Genomic DNA, 17651 nt, shown 5'->3' on the forward strand with positions numbered 1-17651 from the left:
ATGAAAGGCTCTAGGTGCTGCAGCCAGAAGTCAGTGCTGTGCCTCTGAGGTGGGAGAGCCAACTTCAGGACACTGGTCCACAAGATACCTCCCAGCTCCACATAATATCAAACGGTGAAAATCTCCCAGAGATCTCCATCTCAACACCAGCACCCAGCTTCACTCAATGACCAGCAAGCTACAGAGGTGGACATCCTATGCCAAAAAACTAGCAAGACAGGAACACTACCCACCCATTAGCAGAGAGGGTGCCCAGAATCATAATAAGTCCACAGACACCCCAAAACACACTACCAGACGTGGACCTGCCCACCAGAAAGACAACATCCAGCCTCATCCACCAGAACACAAGCACTAGTCCCCTCCACCAAGAAGCCTACACAACCACTGAACCAACCTTAGCCACTGGGGACAGACATAAAAAACAACAGGAACTACGAACATGCAGCCTGCAAAAAGGAGACCCCAAACACAGTAAGATAAGGAAAATGAGAAGACAGAAAAACACACAGCAGATGAGGGAGCAAGATAAAAACCCACCAGACCTAACAAATCAAGAGGAAATAGGCAGTCTACCTGAAAAAGAATTCAGAATAATGATAGTAAAGATGATCCAAAATCTTGGAAACAGAATAGACAAAATGCAAGAAACATTTAACAAGGACCTAGAAGAACTAAAGATGAAACTAACAATCATGAATAACACAATAAATGAAACGAAAAATACTCTAGATGGGATCAATAGCAGAATAAATGAGGCAGAAGAACGGATAAGTGACCTGGAAGATAAAATAGTAGAAATAACTACTGCACAGCAGAATAAAGAAAAAAGAATGAAAAGAACTGAGGACAGTCTCAGAGACCTCTGGGACAACATTAAACGCACCAACATTCGAATTATAGGGGTTCCAGAAGAAGAAGAGAAAAAGAAAGGGACTGAGAAAATATTTGAAGAGATTATAGTTGAAAACTTCCCTAATATGGGAAAGGAAATCGTTAATCAAGTCCAGGAAGCACAGAGAGTCCCATACAGGATAAATTCAAGGAGAAATACGCCAAGACACATATTAATCAAACTGTCAAAAACTAAATACAAAGAAAGCATATTAAAAGCAGCAAGGGAAAAACAACAAATAACACACAAGGGAATCCCCATAAGGTTAACAGCTGATCTCTCAGCAGAAACTCTACAAGCCAGAAGGGAGTGGCAGGACATACTGAAAGTGATGAAGGAGAAAAACCTGCAACCAAGATTATTCTACCCAGCAAGAATCTCATTCAGATTTGATGGAGAAATTAAAACCTTTACAGACAAGCAAAAGCTGAGAGAGTTCAGCACCACCAAACCAGCTCTACAACAACTGCTAAAAGAACTTCTCTAGGCAAGAAACACAAGGGAAGGAAAAGACCTACAATAACAAACCCAAAACAATTAGAAAATGGGAATAGGAACATACATATCGATAATTACCTTAAATGTAAATGGACTAAATGCTCCCACCAAAAGACACAGATTGGCTGAATGGATACAAAAACAAGACCCATATATATGCTGTCTACAAGAGACCCACTTGAGACTTAGAGACACATACAGACTGAAAGTAAGGGGATGGAAAAAGATATTTCATGCAAATGGAAACCAAAAGAAAGCTGGAGTAGCAATTCTCATATCAGACAAAATAGACTTTAAAATAAGGACTATCAGAAGAGACAAAGAAGGACACTACATAATGATTAAGGGATCGATCCAAGAAGAAGATACAACAATTGTAAATATTTATGCACCCAACATAGGAGCACCTCAATACATAAGGCAAATACTAACAGCCATAAAAGGGAAAATTGACAGTAACACATGCATAGTAGGCGACTTTATCACCCCACTTTCACCAATGGACAGATCATCCAAAATGAAAATAAATAAGGAAACACAAGCTTTAAATGATACATTAAACAAGATGGACTTAATTGATATTTATAGGACATTCCATCCAAAAACAACAAAATACACATTTTTCTCTAGTGTTCATGGAACATTCTCCAGGATAGATCATATCTTGGGTCACAAATCAAGCCTTAATAAATTTAAGAAAACTGAAATTGTATCAAGTATCTTTTCCGACCACAACGCTATGAGACTAGATATCAGTTACAGGAAAAGATCTCTAAAAAATACACACATGGAAGCTAAACAATACACTACTTAATAACAGAAAGAGAAGGACAAATACCGTATGCTAACACATATATATGGAATTTAAGAAAAAATAATGTCATGAAGAACCTAGGGGTAAAACAGGAATAAAGACACAGACCTACTAGAGAATGGACTTTAGGATATGTGGAGGGGGAAGGGTAAGCTGTGACAAAGTGAGAGAGAGGCATGAACCTATATACACTACGAAACGTAAGGTAGATAGCTAGTGGGAAGCAGCTGCATAGCACAGGGAGATCAGCTTGGTGCTTTTTGACTGCCTGGAGGGGTGGGATAGGGAGGGTGGGAGGGAGGAAGATGCAAGAAGGAAGAGATGTGGGAACATATGTATATATATGTATATATATAACTGATTCATTTTGTTGCAAAGCAGAAACTAACACACCATTGTAAAGCAATTATTCTCCAATAAAGATTTTTTTAAAAAAACTATGTGGTATTTAACAGAACCATCTCTGTGCTGTTATTTTTACAAACTTTTAAACAATCTTTGAGTTTTAGTCCATTGACACAATGGAAAAATTAGTAATAACCATTTTTTTTTAACATCTTTATTGGGGTATAATTGCTTTACAATGGTGTGTTAGTTTCTGCTTTATAACAGAGTGAATCAGTTATACATATACATATGTTCCCATATCTCTTCCCTCTTTGTCTCCCTCCCTCCCACCCTCCCTATCCCACCCCTCCAGACAGCCACAAAGAACCGAGCTGGTTTCCCTGTGCCATGCGGCTGCTTCCCACTGGCTATCTACCTTACGTTTGTTAGTATATATATGTCCATGTCTCTCTCTCGCCCTATCACACCTCACCCTTCCCCCTCCCCATATCCTCAAGTCTGTTCTCCAGTAGGTCTGTGTCTTTATTCCTGTTTTACCCCTAGGTTCTTCATAACATTTTTTTTTCCTTAAATTCCATATATATGTGTTAGCATACGGTAGTTGTCCTTCTCTTTCTGACTTACTTCACCACTCTTCTATTGGGTGGCTGTATGGGTAGGTAGTAGCAGTAACTAATAGCCTCAGGTAGGAATCCACCTGTTGCTGAAGATGAACATGTAGTCTCAGTAGGGCTCCACTTAACAGCATGTGATAAGAGGGCAGTATCTAGGATTTTATCCTTATATGAAACAAAATGTTGGCGTTCTTGTAATATATCAACAATAACAAGCCAGTGTAAGAACTTGAGGTTTTATACAAATAATCTTTCAAAACGTATTTGCCACCACTACCTGAATATTTGATGCATCACTATGCTGAACACTGTGAGGAGTTAAAAGACATTTATAATATAATGAAGAAAGCAAAACAAGTGATATGGTAGACACAAACTCCTATACTGTCAATCTACATCCATGCCTTGGTTTCAGACCCTACCAAAACTTGTATCCAAAACATTTACACTATTACCTTCTACTCCCCTCCTCTATGGCTTTTCCCATCAAATATTACTCCCTTTCTTGCATCTTGAGTCTCTTGATTTCTTATCCTAAAACGTATTAATCTTCTCCTCTTTTGACCTTGCTTTCATCCAAACTACTGACATATTTCTCCTTCTTTTCATAGCTAAGATTTTTAAAACAGTTCACCACCTTTGTCTTATGCTTAAACTTTCCCTTCACTCTCTGTTTACCTCCAATCTGAACTTTGCTTCCACTTGGTAATGCTCTCAAGAACAATGACTTTCTGACTTCAGAAACCCATCACCCGTCTCAGACTTCCTATTGTTTAATGATTTTACAGCTCTTGATAATGTTGATCTTCTTGACTCTCCCCTCTTTGGCTTTCTATATCATCACTCCCTCTTTTTTCTACTAATTCTTCTCTACTGGTTGATGTCTGTTACTCCAATAATCTATTAAATATGTATGTCCCCCAAGACTCTACTACTAGAATAAATTTCTCCCCACCACCACCTCCCATTCCCAGGTTATCTCATCCACGTTAACAGTGATGACTGTCAAATGATCCATGTTGATACCCATGAAATAAGTGATTCCCCGGCTTCACTTATGTCCCTAGTTCCAAACCTCTGTTTCCAACTGGGTGTATACACCTGAGTGACCTTCAAATGCAGTATGTCCAAATGTTTCTCCAAAATTTTCTCAGTTTAGAGCAAGATTATCTTGACCTTAGTCAATATGTAAAATTTAAGATTCATCCTGAATTTGTCACTTTCCCTTATATATAGCTTAGATCCAAGGGATCACCAAGTTCAGTGTTTTTTATCTCCTAAACACTTTTCAAAACTATTTTACTCTATCCATCCCCATTTTAGAAGTTCATTCCTTTAACATCTCTTGCCTGTACGAACGTCATAGCTAATGGACCCCCTGAGTCCACTCTCTCCTTACTCCAGTCCAGCAACTACATCACCACTAGGTTACCTTACTAAAATATGAATTTAACTTTCTTGAAATCCAGTGAGTTAGATATTACAGATAAGAAAACTGAGCCACGGACAAGTTCGTATGCTTAGTTAAGTAGGAAATTTAAAAGTAAAACCCAAGCAGTCTTGCCCAGAAGCTGTGCTCTTCAATACTGCACCTATTATCTTTCACGAAAAATAAAATACAGCCTATACTCTTTATAGTGATAGTCTGAGCTTCTCAAAATAACATAAAACATTTATAAATGTAGAAAATAAAAGACAGTCTACCGTATAAATATGGTTGAAGCCTAAGTAAATGTTGTTTAAAACTTTCCAGGTGACCATGAAGGAAATATATAAAAAGTCGTAAGAAGACCAAATAGCCAATCTGTCAAAAAAGAAAGAAAAAAGCATTTTTGTGTTGCATCAATAAATGTTTAAAAACCATAAGGAAAATAAACCATTTTATCATTACATTTGCTTTTGATGAAGCAATTTCAAATTCATTTGAGATTGTATGCTTTTGAAATAACTTTAAAACATTTGTATCAAGGTTAAAATACTGGTTCAGAAAAAAAAAATCATAAATCTTCTCTCCATTACATATAATGACCAATACTGAATACTATTTTGTTCTATGTCCCTTAGAACAATATCTTTCAAATTGCAAATCATGCCCCTTAAGTGAGTCATGAAATCAATAGAACGGGGATTTTTAAGTAAAATAAAAGAGAAAATATCATAGTACATTGCATAGTGCCTTGTCTCAGTATATAGATGACTGTGGATTGCAATAGTTTTGAGAAATATTCTGCCTGTGCATAGTATGTTGTACTGAAGTCCCCATTCCCTCATGAAAACACACACACACACACACACACACACACACACACACGTCATTACTAAATACACACTTTCATATCGTACTTCTGTGAAGTTTAAAATACATGTATAGTTAAAACTGTTTTATATAGACAACAGAAAATTAAATATCTGCAAAAGTATATAAGATTTCACAGAAAATGAGAAAAAAAACACACACTATAGAAATAAATGGAATGTAAATGCCTAAATTGGTAAATCATAAGATTACGGAAAAGGACCAAATAATAATAATAACTACCATTATATCACTATCAAGATATACATATATGCAAATCCTCTTAACGTCTTAACAATAGTGCAGGGTATTATTAGAGCTACATGTAAAAAAATAAAATTAAATTCAAAAGATGATTCTACCAAGTCTCAGTGCTTCACCCAAGACTATTAAGCAAATAAGTAGCATTACTGGAATTCAAACCCAGGACTGTGTGTTTTGCATCAAAAGACATGAACTTTCTATTACAGCAGTGATTTCCAAATATTTTTATCAAAATCTTCTATCATTAAAATAAATTCTAATAATGCACCATGAATATTTGTAAATACATCCATAAATTATAAACATGCACCATTTATTGACTTATAAAAATAAATAAAAATAAAATGTTTATGTCATGCCAAGGGATCTCTTCGTATAAAGCACTTTGATATAGTACTATGCTTCTCCAAGAGACTGAAGTTAGATGAGAAGGAAGTGGAGATCAACAGATCATTTAAAAGAATACTGCAATACTCTAAGTGAGCATATTAAAGTTGGAAATAATAAATTCATCAGAAGAAGAATAATTTAAGATTTTGCAAGGGATCAGAGAAGGATATTGAAAGCAATACCTTAAAATTTTAAAGTGGGTCTGAAGAGAAAAATACATAATCAACATATCAGTTTGCAAAACTGCTGTATTATATACCAATTTGGTCATGAGTTTCACTTTATCCAGAAGTGAAGCTCTATACAACTATGCTTGGAAAAATGGTTTTAAAAGCTTTCATCTGTAATATTCTGAAAAGCCAGATTTTTGTTGAAAAATCTGCCAGTTTTTATCTCTAAGCAATTCTGGAACTTGCTATGCATCTGTCCTCATGTTTCATTTGTGTACATACTCTCTCTGTAGGTTGACACCTTAAGCTTTGCCTCCTAGAGTAAATATCTGCTTGTCAGTTTCTTTCCCTGCTCCCCTGTCTTTTCTTCCTATATTCTTTCATCCCATTCTTTCCTTCTCTTTTCATCTTTTCTCATCTTCATTTCTCTGTTATCTAACCGTGAAATAGAAATGCTGAATAATATTTATTATGTATTACATTGTAATAGTTAGTGATGTGTTTTATGTTCTTTATAGAAGCTTGAAGAACACTGTTTATATTCCTATCTAAAATATATTAAACCGGGCTTCCCTGGTGGCGCAGTGGTCAGGAGTCCGCCTGCCAATGCTGGGGACGCGGGTTTGAGCACTGGTCCGGGAGAATCCCAAATGCTGTGGAGCAACTAAGCCCGTGTGCCACAACAACTGAACCTGCGCTCTAGAGGATGCGTGCCACAATTACCGAAGCCCGCGTGCCTAGAGCCCGTGCTCCGCAACAAGAGAAGCCACTGCAATGAGAAGCCCACATGCTGCAATGAAGAGTAGCCCCCGCTCACCACAACTAGAGAAAGCCTGCGCACAGCAACAAAGACCCAACGCAGCCAAAAATAAATAAATTAAAAATAAATAAAATAAAATATATTAAACCTACTGTTGCTTATATGTTATTCCTATACTTTAATAAGTAGACATCAGTAGTTAAGATTCTACACTCAGAGGAAAACAATGAGGAAAGAATGTACACAAAATTGGAAAGTAAGTAATATTAGGGAATCAGGCATTTCTGGCTCTTCCCAACCCTGAGCTACATACTTCTTTGTGAAAAGAGAAACAAAATGGTGCATATTAAGATGAGTAATGCCTTTATGGCAATACCATTAAATACACCATTCTGTCAACAAGGAAAGATCAAAAGGGAAGTTTCCAACTGACGGTTAGATATATAATGAAATTCCTACAAAGACAAGGAGGATAATTGAAATGGCTTCTTGCCTGAAATCAAAGGCACTTATAAAGCATGCTGATTTCTACTAGCTAATTTATATTATATAGAACAATAAAAAGTAAGCATTAAAATTAGTAAATCTGAGAGCCAAGGTAAATGAGTAGAATCATAGCTGAGAGTCCACTGGACTGTGGCTTTCAAAATCTTCTCTGCTGAGATCTTGGGTAATTCACTTAGACTCTCAATGCCTACTAGTCTGTGGAATGGTGGATAATAATAACACCTACCTTTTAGGACTTTTGCAAAGATTAAATAAGTTATTATGTCTAATATAGCTAAAGCACTGATCATTGTGCAATGCAAATAGTCTAAACATCCAGATGAGAGGATACAGGCATCTTTTTAAAATTCAGTGAATCCATGGTATAAGTAAATTATAAGCAATATGTGCAATGGCAAAAACTTTATTTTATAGCGATTTTTATTGTTGGCAGAAATATAAAAGGCAAGAAATGGGAAAAGGTCAGTAAAGGGGCTGAGAAGGAAAGGAAAGAAAAGCCATTTCTCTATGTTTTTCCACTCCACTCTTTTTCCATCATAAACTAATATACCCATCTTTTTGTATTATATATAAATTTGAAATCCCAAAATAATTATATAAAGATAAGCTCTTAAATATCGCCATAATGAACAGTTTGGGAAATAAAGAGGAAAGAAGAAAAAGACATTATAATTTTACTCGTCTCTTTGCCTCCTGTTCTTCTAGCAAAACATCAGTTCTTTGCATGTTCAATTTCTGTTATGTGTTCTCTGTATCCTGCCTGGTTTCCATAAGTCTTTTACCCCCAAACATATCAGAGAAGATCTAGACCTAATTTATAAGGTCTGAAATACATATCTTCCAAAAATGCCGTGGCTGACTCATGAATATCTTCATGCTCATTTTCTAACAGTTCATAAACAAAATGAAGGAAAAAATATATTTTTGCAAATAATACCATAATTAATTTCAAATGATATATATACACATATGTCAATTGAGATATATACATATGTATATATTTCTTTATTCTTAAAATTATTCTTCTTGCTTTTCTTTGCAATAAAACCATTAGTTAAGCTAAATTTCTTTGACTAATAATAAATTTTGCAGCAGGCAACCTTGATCATCACAGGAAGTAGAACCATATGTCTTCTAGGACCTTATGAAACATGAGCTACATAAACATAGTTTCCCATCTTATGGCTCTAAAATGACATAGAATACTGAGAGAACAACTCATCTTCTCAAATCGGGCAACAATTTAAGAATTATCAGTCAACATTTTTAAATGGAAAAGTGGCACTTAGCAATCCTTAAAATAGAGAGGAGAACATTTCTCCAAAGAAGATATACAAATTGCCAACAAACACATGAAAGGATGCTCAACATCACTAATCATTAGAGAAATGCAGATCAAAACTACAATGAGGTATCACCTCACACCAGTCAGAATGGCCATCATCAAAAATCTACAAACAATAAAAGCTGGAGAGGGTGTGGAGAAAAGGGAACCCTCTTGCACTGTTGGTGGGAATGTAAAGTGATACAGCCACTATGGAGAACAGTATGGAGGTTCCTTTAAAAATTAAAAATAGAACTACCATACGACCCAGCATTCCCACTACTGGGCATATACCCTGAGAAAACCATAATTCAAAAAGAGTCATGTACCACAATGTTCATTGCAGCTGTATTTACAATAGTCAGGACATGGAAGCAACCTAAGTGTCCATCGACAGATGAATGGATAAAGAAGATGTAGCACATATATACAATGGAATATTACTCAGCCTTAAAAAGAAATGATTTGTAGTGAGGTGGATGGACCTAGAGTCTGTCATACAGAGTGAAGTAAGTCAGAAAGAGAAAAACAAATACCTTATGCTAACACATATATATGGAATCTAAAAAAAAAATGGTTCTGAAGAACCTAGGGGCAGGACAGGAATAAAGACGCAGATGTAGAGAATGGACTTGATGACACAGGGAGGGGGAAGGGTAAGCTGGGACGAAGTGAGAGCATGGCATTCATAAATATACACTGCCAAATGTAAAATAGATAGCTAGTGGAAAGCAGCCACATAGCACAGGGAGATCAGCTCGGTGCTTTGTGACCCCCTAGAGGGGTGGGATAGGGAGGGTGGGAGGGATACACAAGAGGGAGGAGGTATGTGGATATATGTATATGTATAGCTGATTCACTTTGTTATAAAGCAGAAACTAAAACACCATTGTAAAGCAATTATACTCCAATAAAGATGTTAAAAAAAATAGAAAGAGGAGAAAAGCTATGTATACTCAGAAATAAGTGCAAACTTGATTTTTAATTAAATGTTATTTTCTTACATAGTTGGTGAAACTGTATTTTCTCAACTATCTCCATCTGCATATCAAGCAATAATGTAATGTCCACATTTAGAGGAGATTAAAATAAGCTACCAAACGAGAATATTCTGTAATAAAACCAAATGGCCTGTTTAGCTCCTGAAACAGATATCATGTGGCTAGATGTACTACATGTAGCAATTAAAACACATTAAAATTATTTTAAAACTTACCTTTGCCAGCTTTATTTCAACTGAGTATAAGTACGTCTTTAGGAATGCATCACGACAGAGTCTATATAAAACTGATTCCGCAACAAAAAATAAGGCAGGCAGATGATCATAATCAAAGGTAGCATGGTCCAGGGAAGCATAAAGCATATTTAAAGCTTCTGAAATATTAAAAAGTATAATTTATAAATTATGCTGCTTTTCTACATACTACAATTAAGTCTTCTAATTAACTATTTTGCTCAGTCACCAAGACCACATTGTGGTTTTTAAATCTTTGACATCCCTCCCATCAAGAGGTAAAGTCTATGCCCCCTTCCCCTTGAACCTGAGCAGGCCTTGTGACTGCTTTAACTAATAGAATGTGGCAGAAGTGACACTGTATGACCTCCAAGGCTAGATCAGAAAAGGCAATACAGTTGCCCCCTCTACCTCTTTGTCAAGATACTACCTTTGGAATTCTAAGCTGCCATGTAGGACATTCAACTATTCATAAGTCACTAAGCCAGAGGGACTACAGAGGTGGGGGAGGGCAGGGAGGGGGAAGAGGCAAGGAGAGAGAGAAATGCCCTAGGAGCTCCACCTCTTTCACCCAACACAAAATAGATCACTAGGCCACATATATAATGGTGGGGAAATAGGACAGAACTGCTCACGATAAGTGCTATAAAAGAGAAAAGTAGAAGACTAGAAAAGTAGAAGACTAGAAAATCAAAGCAGAGGAAATAAGGCCCAATGGAGCTGAACAAGGAAGAATATAGCACTAAGGCCCTACAGAACACTGCACTTCATGTCATTACAGGCATACCTCATCTTATTCACTTTGATTTATTAGCTTTGCAGATATTATATTTTTTACAAATTGAGCGTTTGTGGCAACCCTGTGTCTAGCAAGTCTATCCGTGCCACTTTTCCAACAGCATTATTTTTTAATTAATGTATGTACATTTTCAGACATAATGCTATTGCACATTTGATAGACTACAGTATAGTGTAAACATAACTTTTACATGCACTGTGAAACAAAAAAATTAATGTGACTCACTTTATTACAATATTCACTTTATTATGGTGATCTGGAACCAGACTCACAATATCTCGAAGAATGTGCCTGTACAAAGATTTTGAAGCACTTTCATGAATAAAACTGAGGTATAATTGACAAAGAAGAGCAAGGGGCTGCTGGTTGCTGGTAAGCCAAGATTGTTTACTTCAATATCATTTAAACATTTAATAGGGTCAGGCTGTGGATAGCACTGTGATGAAGTGCCATAAAGGCAAGTTAAATACAAAATCATTCTTATTCTTCCTGTTGCTTGAAAGCTCCCAGATAGAACTACAAAACCCAATTTATAAGGGAAAATACTCTCTGACCTCATATGGTTAACATTCTAAAACTCATTTTAAAAGGCATACACATAAAATTTAGAGTAATATAGAAGAAACTTTATTTCCTTAAAAATAATGTTTTTTAATTTCTTTTTTAGATTGGTTGGAGGGTGGTTTAAAAGGAGACAGAAATACGTGATAAATGAAAAGGTAATGAGTAAAATGGCTGTTTAAAACAAGTGAAAAACAAATGGCCATTTGGTTAATGCTTTATGAGTAAGATTATAAAATGCAGAAATGAATTTCTCTAAAGTAGAGTGCCTAGTGTTATTGAAAATCACTAAGTGACATTTTATATTACTTTTTAATTAGTTACTAATTTTAGAAAAAAGCAATAAAGACTCTGCTGAGCAAAAGTTTTTAAAACAATTTTGTAATTAAAAAGTTGAGCAGCCAAATTCATAAATTCAAAATTAAAAAAGGACCTTTCATAATGAAACATTATCAGGTATTTCAATAGAGAAAGGCATATTTTCCTTGGCTCCTGCACAATTTCTAAATATTAAAGTTCTCAAATTATGCCTTCACTTCTAATCTAGAAAACACTTAGGGTAACTAAGAAGAGCTTAGTTAGAGGGCATACCATCTTGGATTTCTCCTTTGCACTGAGCCAGATATACTACTTCAGTCCATGTCATAGGAAGATGCACATGCCTCCCAGTACCTAAGGGTTTGAGACCCAATTTCCTCTGTTATGGGGAAGATAAAAGAGGCAAACAAAAATGTACAGCTTTTAAATTTAATATATATTTTTATTATCTATATTTTATTTATTCTTTTATAATTTATTAATATTTTACTTGCTTTTATTGAATATAGTTGATTTACAGTATTGTTTTAGTTTCAGGTGTACAGCAAAGTGATTCAGTTATACATATACATCAATAAATATATATTCTTTTTCAGATTCTTTTCCATTATAGGTTATAACACAACAGTGAATACAGTTTCCTGTACAGTAAGTCCTTGTTGTTTATCTATTTTATATATAGTAGTGCGTATCATACTCCTAATTTATCCCTCCCTGACACTTTTCCCTTTGGTAATCATAAGTTTGTTTTCTATGTCTGTGTGTCTGATTCTGTTTTGTAAATAAGTTAATTTGCATTATTTGTATTATTTTTTTATATTCCACATGTAAGTGATATCATATGGTATCTGTTTTTCTCTGTCTGACTTACTTCACCTAGTATGATAATCTCCAGATCCATCCATATTGCTGCAAATGGCAATACTTCATTCTTTTTTATGGATGAGTAATATTCTTTTATATATATATATATATATATATATATATATGTATACATATGTGTGTGTATATATATATATACGTATAATATATATATATATATATCTCACATCTTCTTTATCCATTCACCTGTCAATGGACACTTAGGTTGCTTCCATGTTTTGGCTATTGTAAATAGTGCTGCTATGAACATTGGGGTGCATGTATCTTTTTGAATTAGACTTTTCATCTTTTCCAGATATATGCCCAGGAGTGGAATTGCTGGATCATATGGTAACTCTATTTTAAGTTTTCTAAGGAACCTCCATACTGTTTTCCATAGTGGCTGCACCAATTTACATTCCCACCAACAATGCAGGAGGGTTCATTTTCCTCCATGCCCTCTCTAGCATCTGTTATTTGTAGACTTTTTGATAATGGCCATTCTGATCAGTGTGAGATGATACCTCACTATGGTATGGATTTGCATTTCTCTAACAATTAGTGATGTTGAGGATCTTTTCATGTGCCTGTTGGCCATCTGTATGTCTTCTTTGGAGAAACATCTAGTTAGGTCTTTTGCCATTTTTTGATTGGGTTGTTTGGGGTTTCTTTGATATTGAGCTGTATGAGCTGTTTTGTATATTTTGGAAACTAAGCCCTTGTCAGTTGCATCACTTGCAAATACTTTCTCCTAGTCCACAAGTTATCTTTTCATTTTGTGTATGGCTTGCTTTGCTGTGCAAGAGCTTATAAGTTTGACTAGGTCCCATTTGTTTATTTTTGCTTTTATTTCTATTGCCTTGGGAAACTAACCTAAGAAAATACTGGTATAATTTATGTCAGAGAATGTTTTGCCAATGTTCTCTCCTAGGATTTTTATGGTGTCATGTCTTATATTTAAGTCTTTAAGTCATTTTGAGTTTATATTTGTTTATGGTGTGAGGGTAACTTCATTGATTTACATGTGGCTGTACAGTTTTCCCAATACCACTTGTTGAAGAGACTGCCCATTGTATATTATTGCCTCCTTCATTGAAGATTAATTGACTCTAGGTTTGTGGATTTACTTCTGGGCTCTCTATTCTGTTCCACTGATTCATATGTTTGTTGTGCCAATACCACACTGTTTTGATTACTGTAGCTTTGTAGTGTTATCTGAAGTCTGGGAGGGTTATGCCTCCAGCTTTGTTCTTTTTCCTCAGGATTGCTTTGGCAATTCTGGGTCCTTTGTGGTTCCAGGTAAATTCCAGGATTCTTAGTTCTAGCTCTGTGAAGAATCTCATGGGTAATTTGATAGGGATAGTATTAATTCTGTAGATTGCTTTGGGCAGTATGGCCATTTTAACAATATTAATTCTTCCAATCCAAAGCACTGGATATCTTTCCATTTCTTTGAATCATCTTCAATTTCCTTTACCAATGTTTTATTGTTCTCAGCATGTAAGTCTTTCACCTCTTAGGTCAGGTTTATTCCTAGGTATTTTTTTTGACATGATGTTAAATGGGATTTTTTTATTTTTTTACTTTCTCTTTCTGGTATTTCCTTGTTACTGTAAAGAAATGGAACAGATTTCTGTATGTTAATCTTGTATCCTGCTACCTTGCTGAATTCATTTATCAGTTCTAATCATTTTTGCCTTTATTAGTCTTTAGGGTTTTCTATATAGAGTATCATATCATCTGCATACAATGACAATTTTATCTCTTCCTTTCCAATTTGGATATTTTTTCTTATCTGATTGCTGTGCCTAGGACTTCCAACACTATGTTAAATAGAATTGGTAAGAGTGGGCATCCTTGTCTTTCCAGAATTTAGCAAGAAGGCTTTCAGCTTTTCACCAGTGAGTGTTATGTTGACTGTGGGTTTGTCATAAGTGGCTTTTTATTATGTTGAGATATGCTCCCTCTATACCCACTTTGGTGACAGTTTTTATCAGGAATGGATGTTGAATTCTATCAAATGCTTTTCTGCAATGACCATGTTGTTGTTTTACCTTTTCTTTTGTTGATGTGGTTTAAAACATTGATTGATTTGCATATGTTGAACCATCCTTGTGACCATGGGATGACTCCAACTTGATCATAGTGTACAATCCTTTTATGTGTTGTTGGATTCAGTTTGCTAATATTTTGCTGAGGATTTTTGCATCTATTTTCAAAGATATTGGCCTGTGATTTTCTTGGGGTTTTTTTTTTTTTTTTTGTAGTGTCTTTGTCTGGTTTTGGCATCAGGGTGATGGTGGCTTCAGAGAATGACTTTGGGAATGTTCCCTCCTCTTCCGTTTTTTGGAAGAGTTTGAGAAGGAAAGGTATAAGTTCTTCTTTGTAGGTTTGGCAGAGTTCCCCAGTGAAGCCTTCCAGTCCTGGACTTTTGTCTGCAGGGAGATTTTTATTACATATTTCAGGTCTAGTGATCAGTCTCTTCAAATTATGTTTCTTCTTGACTCAGTTTTAGTAGGCTGTATGTTTCTAGAAACTTGTCCATTTCTTCTAGGTAGTCCATTTTGTTGGCATATAACTGTTCATAGTATTTTCTTGTGAATTTTTTGTATTTCTGTGGTATCAGTTGTTATTTCTCCTCTTTCATTTCTCAACTTGTTTATTTGGGTCCTCTCTCTTCTTGGTGAGTCTGGCTAAAGGTTTGTTGATTTTGTTTACCCTTTCAAAAGCCCAGCTCTTTGTTTTGTTGATCTATCTATATATTTATTTATATATATATGATATATTATTATTTTTTATTAATTCTATCATTTGTATTTTATTTATTACTATTTTATCATTTATTTTCATTTTTATTTATTCACTTATTTATTTGTATTATCTCTTTATTCTAAAAGTCATTCTATGAGGCTGATGCTCTTAAAGCTGTATATTTTTGCGATTATATTTATTTTTTGACATTTTATGTAACTGTATTAGTGTTAAAATGTATAGAATGTTAATATTCTGAGTAATATCAGTGTCTGCTGAAAATAATTTTCACTCTTTCTTTCTAGGGATTATTTCTGTCTCATTTCCTCGCCAAGAGAATGCATCTCTGATTTTAAAAGGGTAACTATATTGAAAAAAATAGCTTGATGCCAATTTTCTGGAGTACTCCAGCTACTTCACTGCGGATAGACTGAAGTTAGTGAACATAAAAGAGATATGAAGATTTCCCCCCTTATATTAATGTGACCATTCCTGGGGCTGCCTCAGTTGGCCAACTGAAGAGAAACTCACTGATGAATGTACCTGCTGGCAACTATCTGCATGCAAAGCTAATAAAGTATATTCTTTTTTCTAATCAACTTTTTTCATGGATTTAAAAAAAATTTTTAAATATATGGTCAATCATGAGCCAAAATGCTGGGAAACAACAGCCACAAAAAAAAGTTGGCTTAATTTATGCTTCAGTTTTGTGCAGCTTTTATTTTTCACCAGTTATCTAGTGTTAAAGCAAAACATATGTATATTATTTCTCTGCCAAAACTTAAACTGGATCTAATGAAGAAAAGGTAAAACAAGGACTTATTTTACTTTCTGTTCTGTTTTTATATGTGTTTGAAATTTTGTGAATTAATGACATTCTTAAAGAATGTATTTTCTACAAGTTAGGTGAATAGTTTGTTACAGAGAAAGAACAGAGTACTCTGTGCATGTATAGTGAATGTTTAGGAGACCTTTCTTTCCTCTTTAGGAAACATGATATATCAGTTAACATTTTTTTAGTAAAAAGTGTAATTTTCATAAACAAAAATTTATTTACCAGCCATTGATATTTTGCTGTGGGCTCTTGGATTAGTGCCAACAACTATATTCTCCAATAATTTATGAAGAATCTTCATCCAAAAAGCCATTTGACATTGAATAATTTGGTCACAAGTTTTAACTTTAATTTGTATTAGTATTTTTAACTATGCCTACTTATGATTAAAGAAAGCTGTATTCTTATCTTTTTCTTTCAATATTTTAGAACATGTAATCATCCACCAACTGGAAGAGAAAGTTCACATACTAAGTAATCAATAGTGTGCCATTACCTTACATTCGATAAGGTTTTTTCTAGCTATGTCCAACAGTTCTTCCTCCTCTTTTGAATTTTTTGTTTGGTTGGGTCTCAAGATGAATTCTTTTGTGATTGAAAATGGTGGCCTAAACCGAAAAAGAAAAAAAAATCAATAATTATAGCTATCATTTCCAAATTTTAATTAATCAAACATCCAGTGGCTAAATGTATCTATTTTCTGAAAAAGCACTTTACCTTAATGAGAAAGTTTCACACACACAAAAATCAGTAAAATATTTATGTATATATATATGTGTGTGTCTGTGTGTGTGTATATATATATGTGTATATATATATGTGTGTGTATATATACAGGTCTCCTAGATTGATCTTATCATACTCTTGGATTGAGAAATATAATTCTCATGATATTGAAGAACTTTGTAGCCTTTGAAAAAATCCAGCATAGCTTCATTACGTTGAAGACTGATTTATCTCCTCACATATTTCAGTGTTGGTTCAATTTAAGTTAAAGCATTATTTCCTCCGTGCAAGTGGAATCAGTCGAACTGTGGCTGAAGTAAAGTAGGCAGGACAGAAAAGATGTATGTAGTAAGGTCAGAGAGGTGACAAGGAGCCATACTAACTTTGGATGAGATGGGAATCTATTGCAGGGTTTTGATAAGATGAGTGGCATAATTCAACTTATATTTTAACAGGATCATTCCGATGCTGTGTTGAGAGCTGGGGTGTGGGGAGATAGCAAGGGAGAGCGCACATATACACTTAGCTGAGAGGTAATTTGGCTTGGATCAGAATTATAGCAAAGTAATTAAAGCGAAGAGTTTGGATAATGGATATATTTTGACATTAGCTCCAACCAGACTGCCCAATGAATTAGAAATAGGCATGAGAGAAAAAAAAAAAAAGGAGTCATCATTAACTGAGTA

The 17651-nt window shown here is 34.8% G+C and overlaps 1 protein-coding gene across 1 annotated transcript in view; it reads right to left on the reverse strand.

Annotated features, from left to right (window-relative positions):
- The window catches only part of TMEM232 (transmembrane protein 232), a 259927-nt gene extending 242529 nt beyond the window's left edge, over nucleotides 1-17398 (reverse strand). The window contains 5 exon segments of the mRNA XM_007451224.1: nucleotides 4874-4973; nucleotides 10097-10254; nucleotides 12066-12171; nucleotides 16736-16847; nucleotides 17349-17398. Of these exon segments, the coding sequence (XP_007451286.1) occupies nucleotides 4874-4973; nucleotides 10097-10254; nucleotides 12066-12171; nucleotides 16736-16847; nucleotides 17349-17398 (526 nt within the window).
- Between the last annotated feature and the right edge of the window lie 253 nt (nucleotides 17399-17651).

Source organism: Lipotes vexillifer, unplaced genomic scaffold, assembly GCF_000442215.2.
Source record: "Lipotes vexillifer unplaced genomic scaffold, Lipotes_vexillifer_v1.1 scaffold91, whole genome shotgun sequence".
In the NCBI taxonomy this organism is placed as follows: domain Eukaryota; kingdom Metazoa; phylum Chordata; class Mammalia; order Artiodactyla; family Lipotidae; genus Lipotes; species Lipotes vexillifer.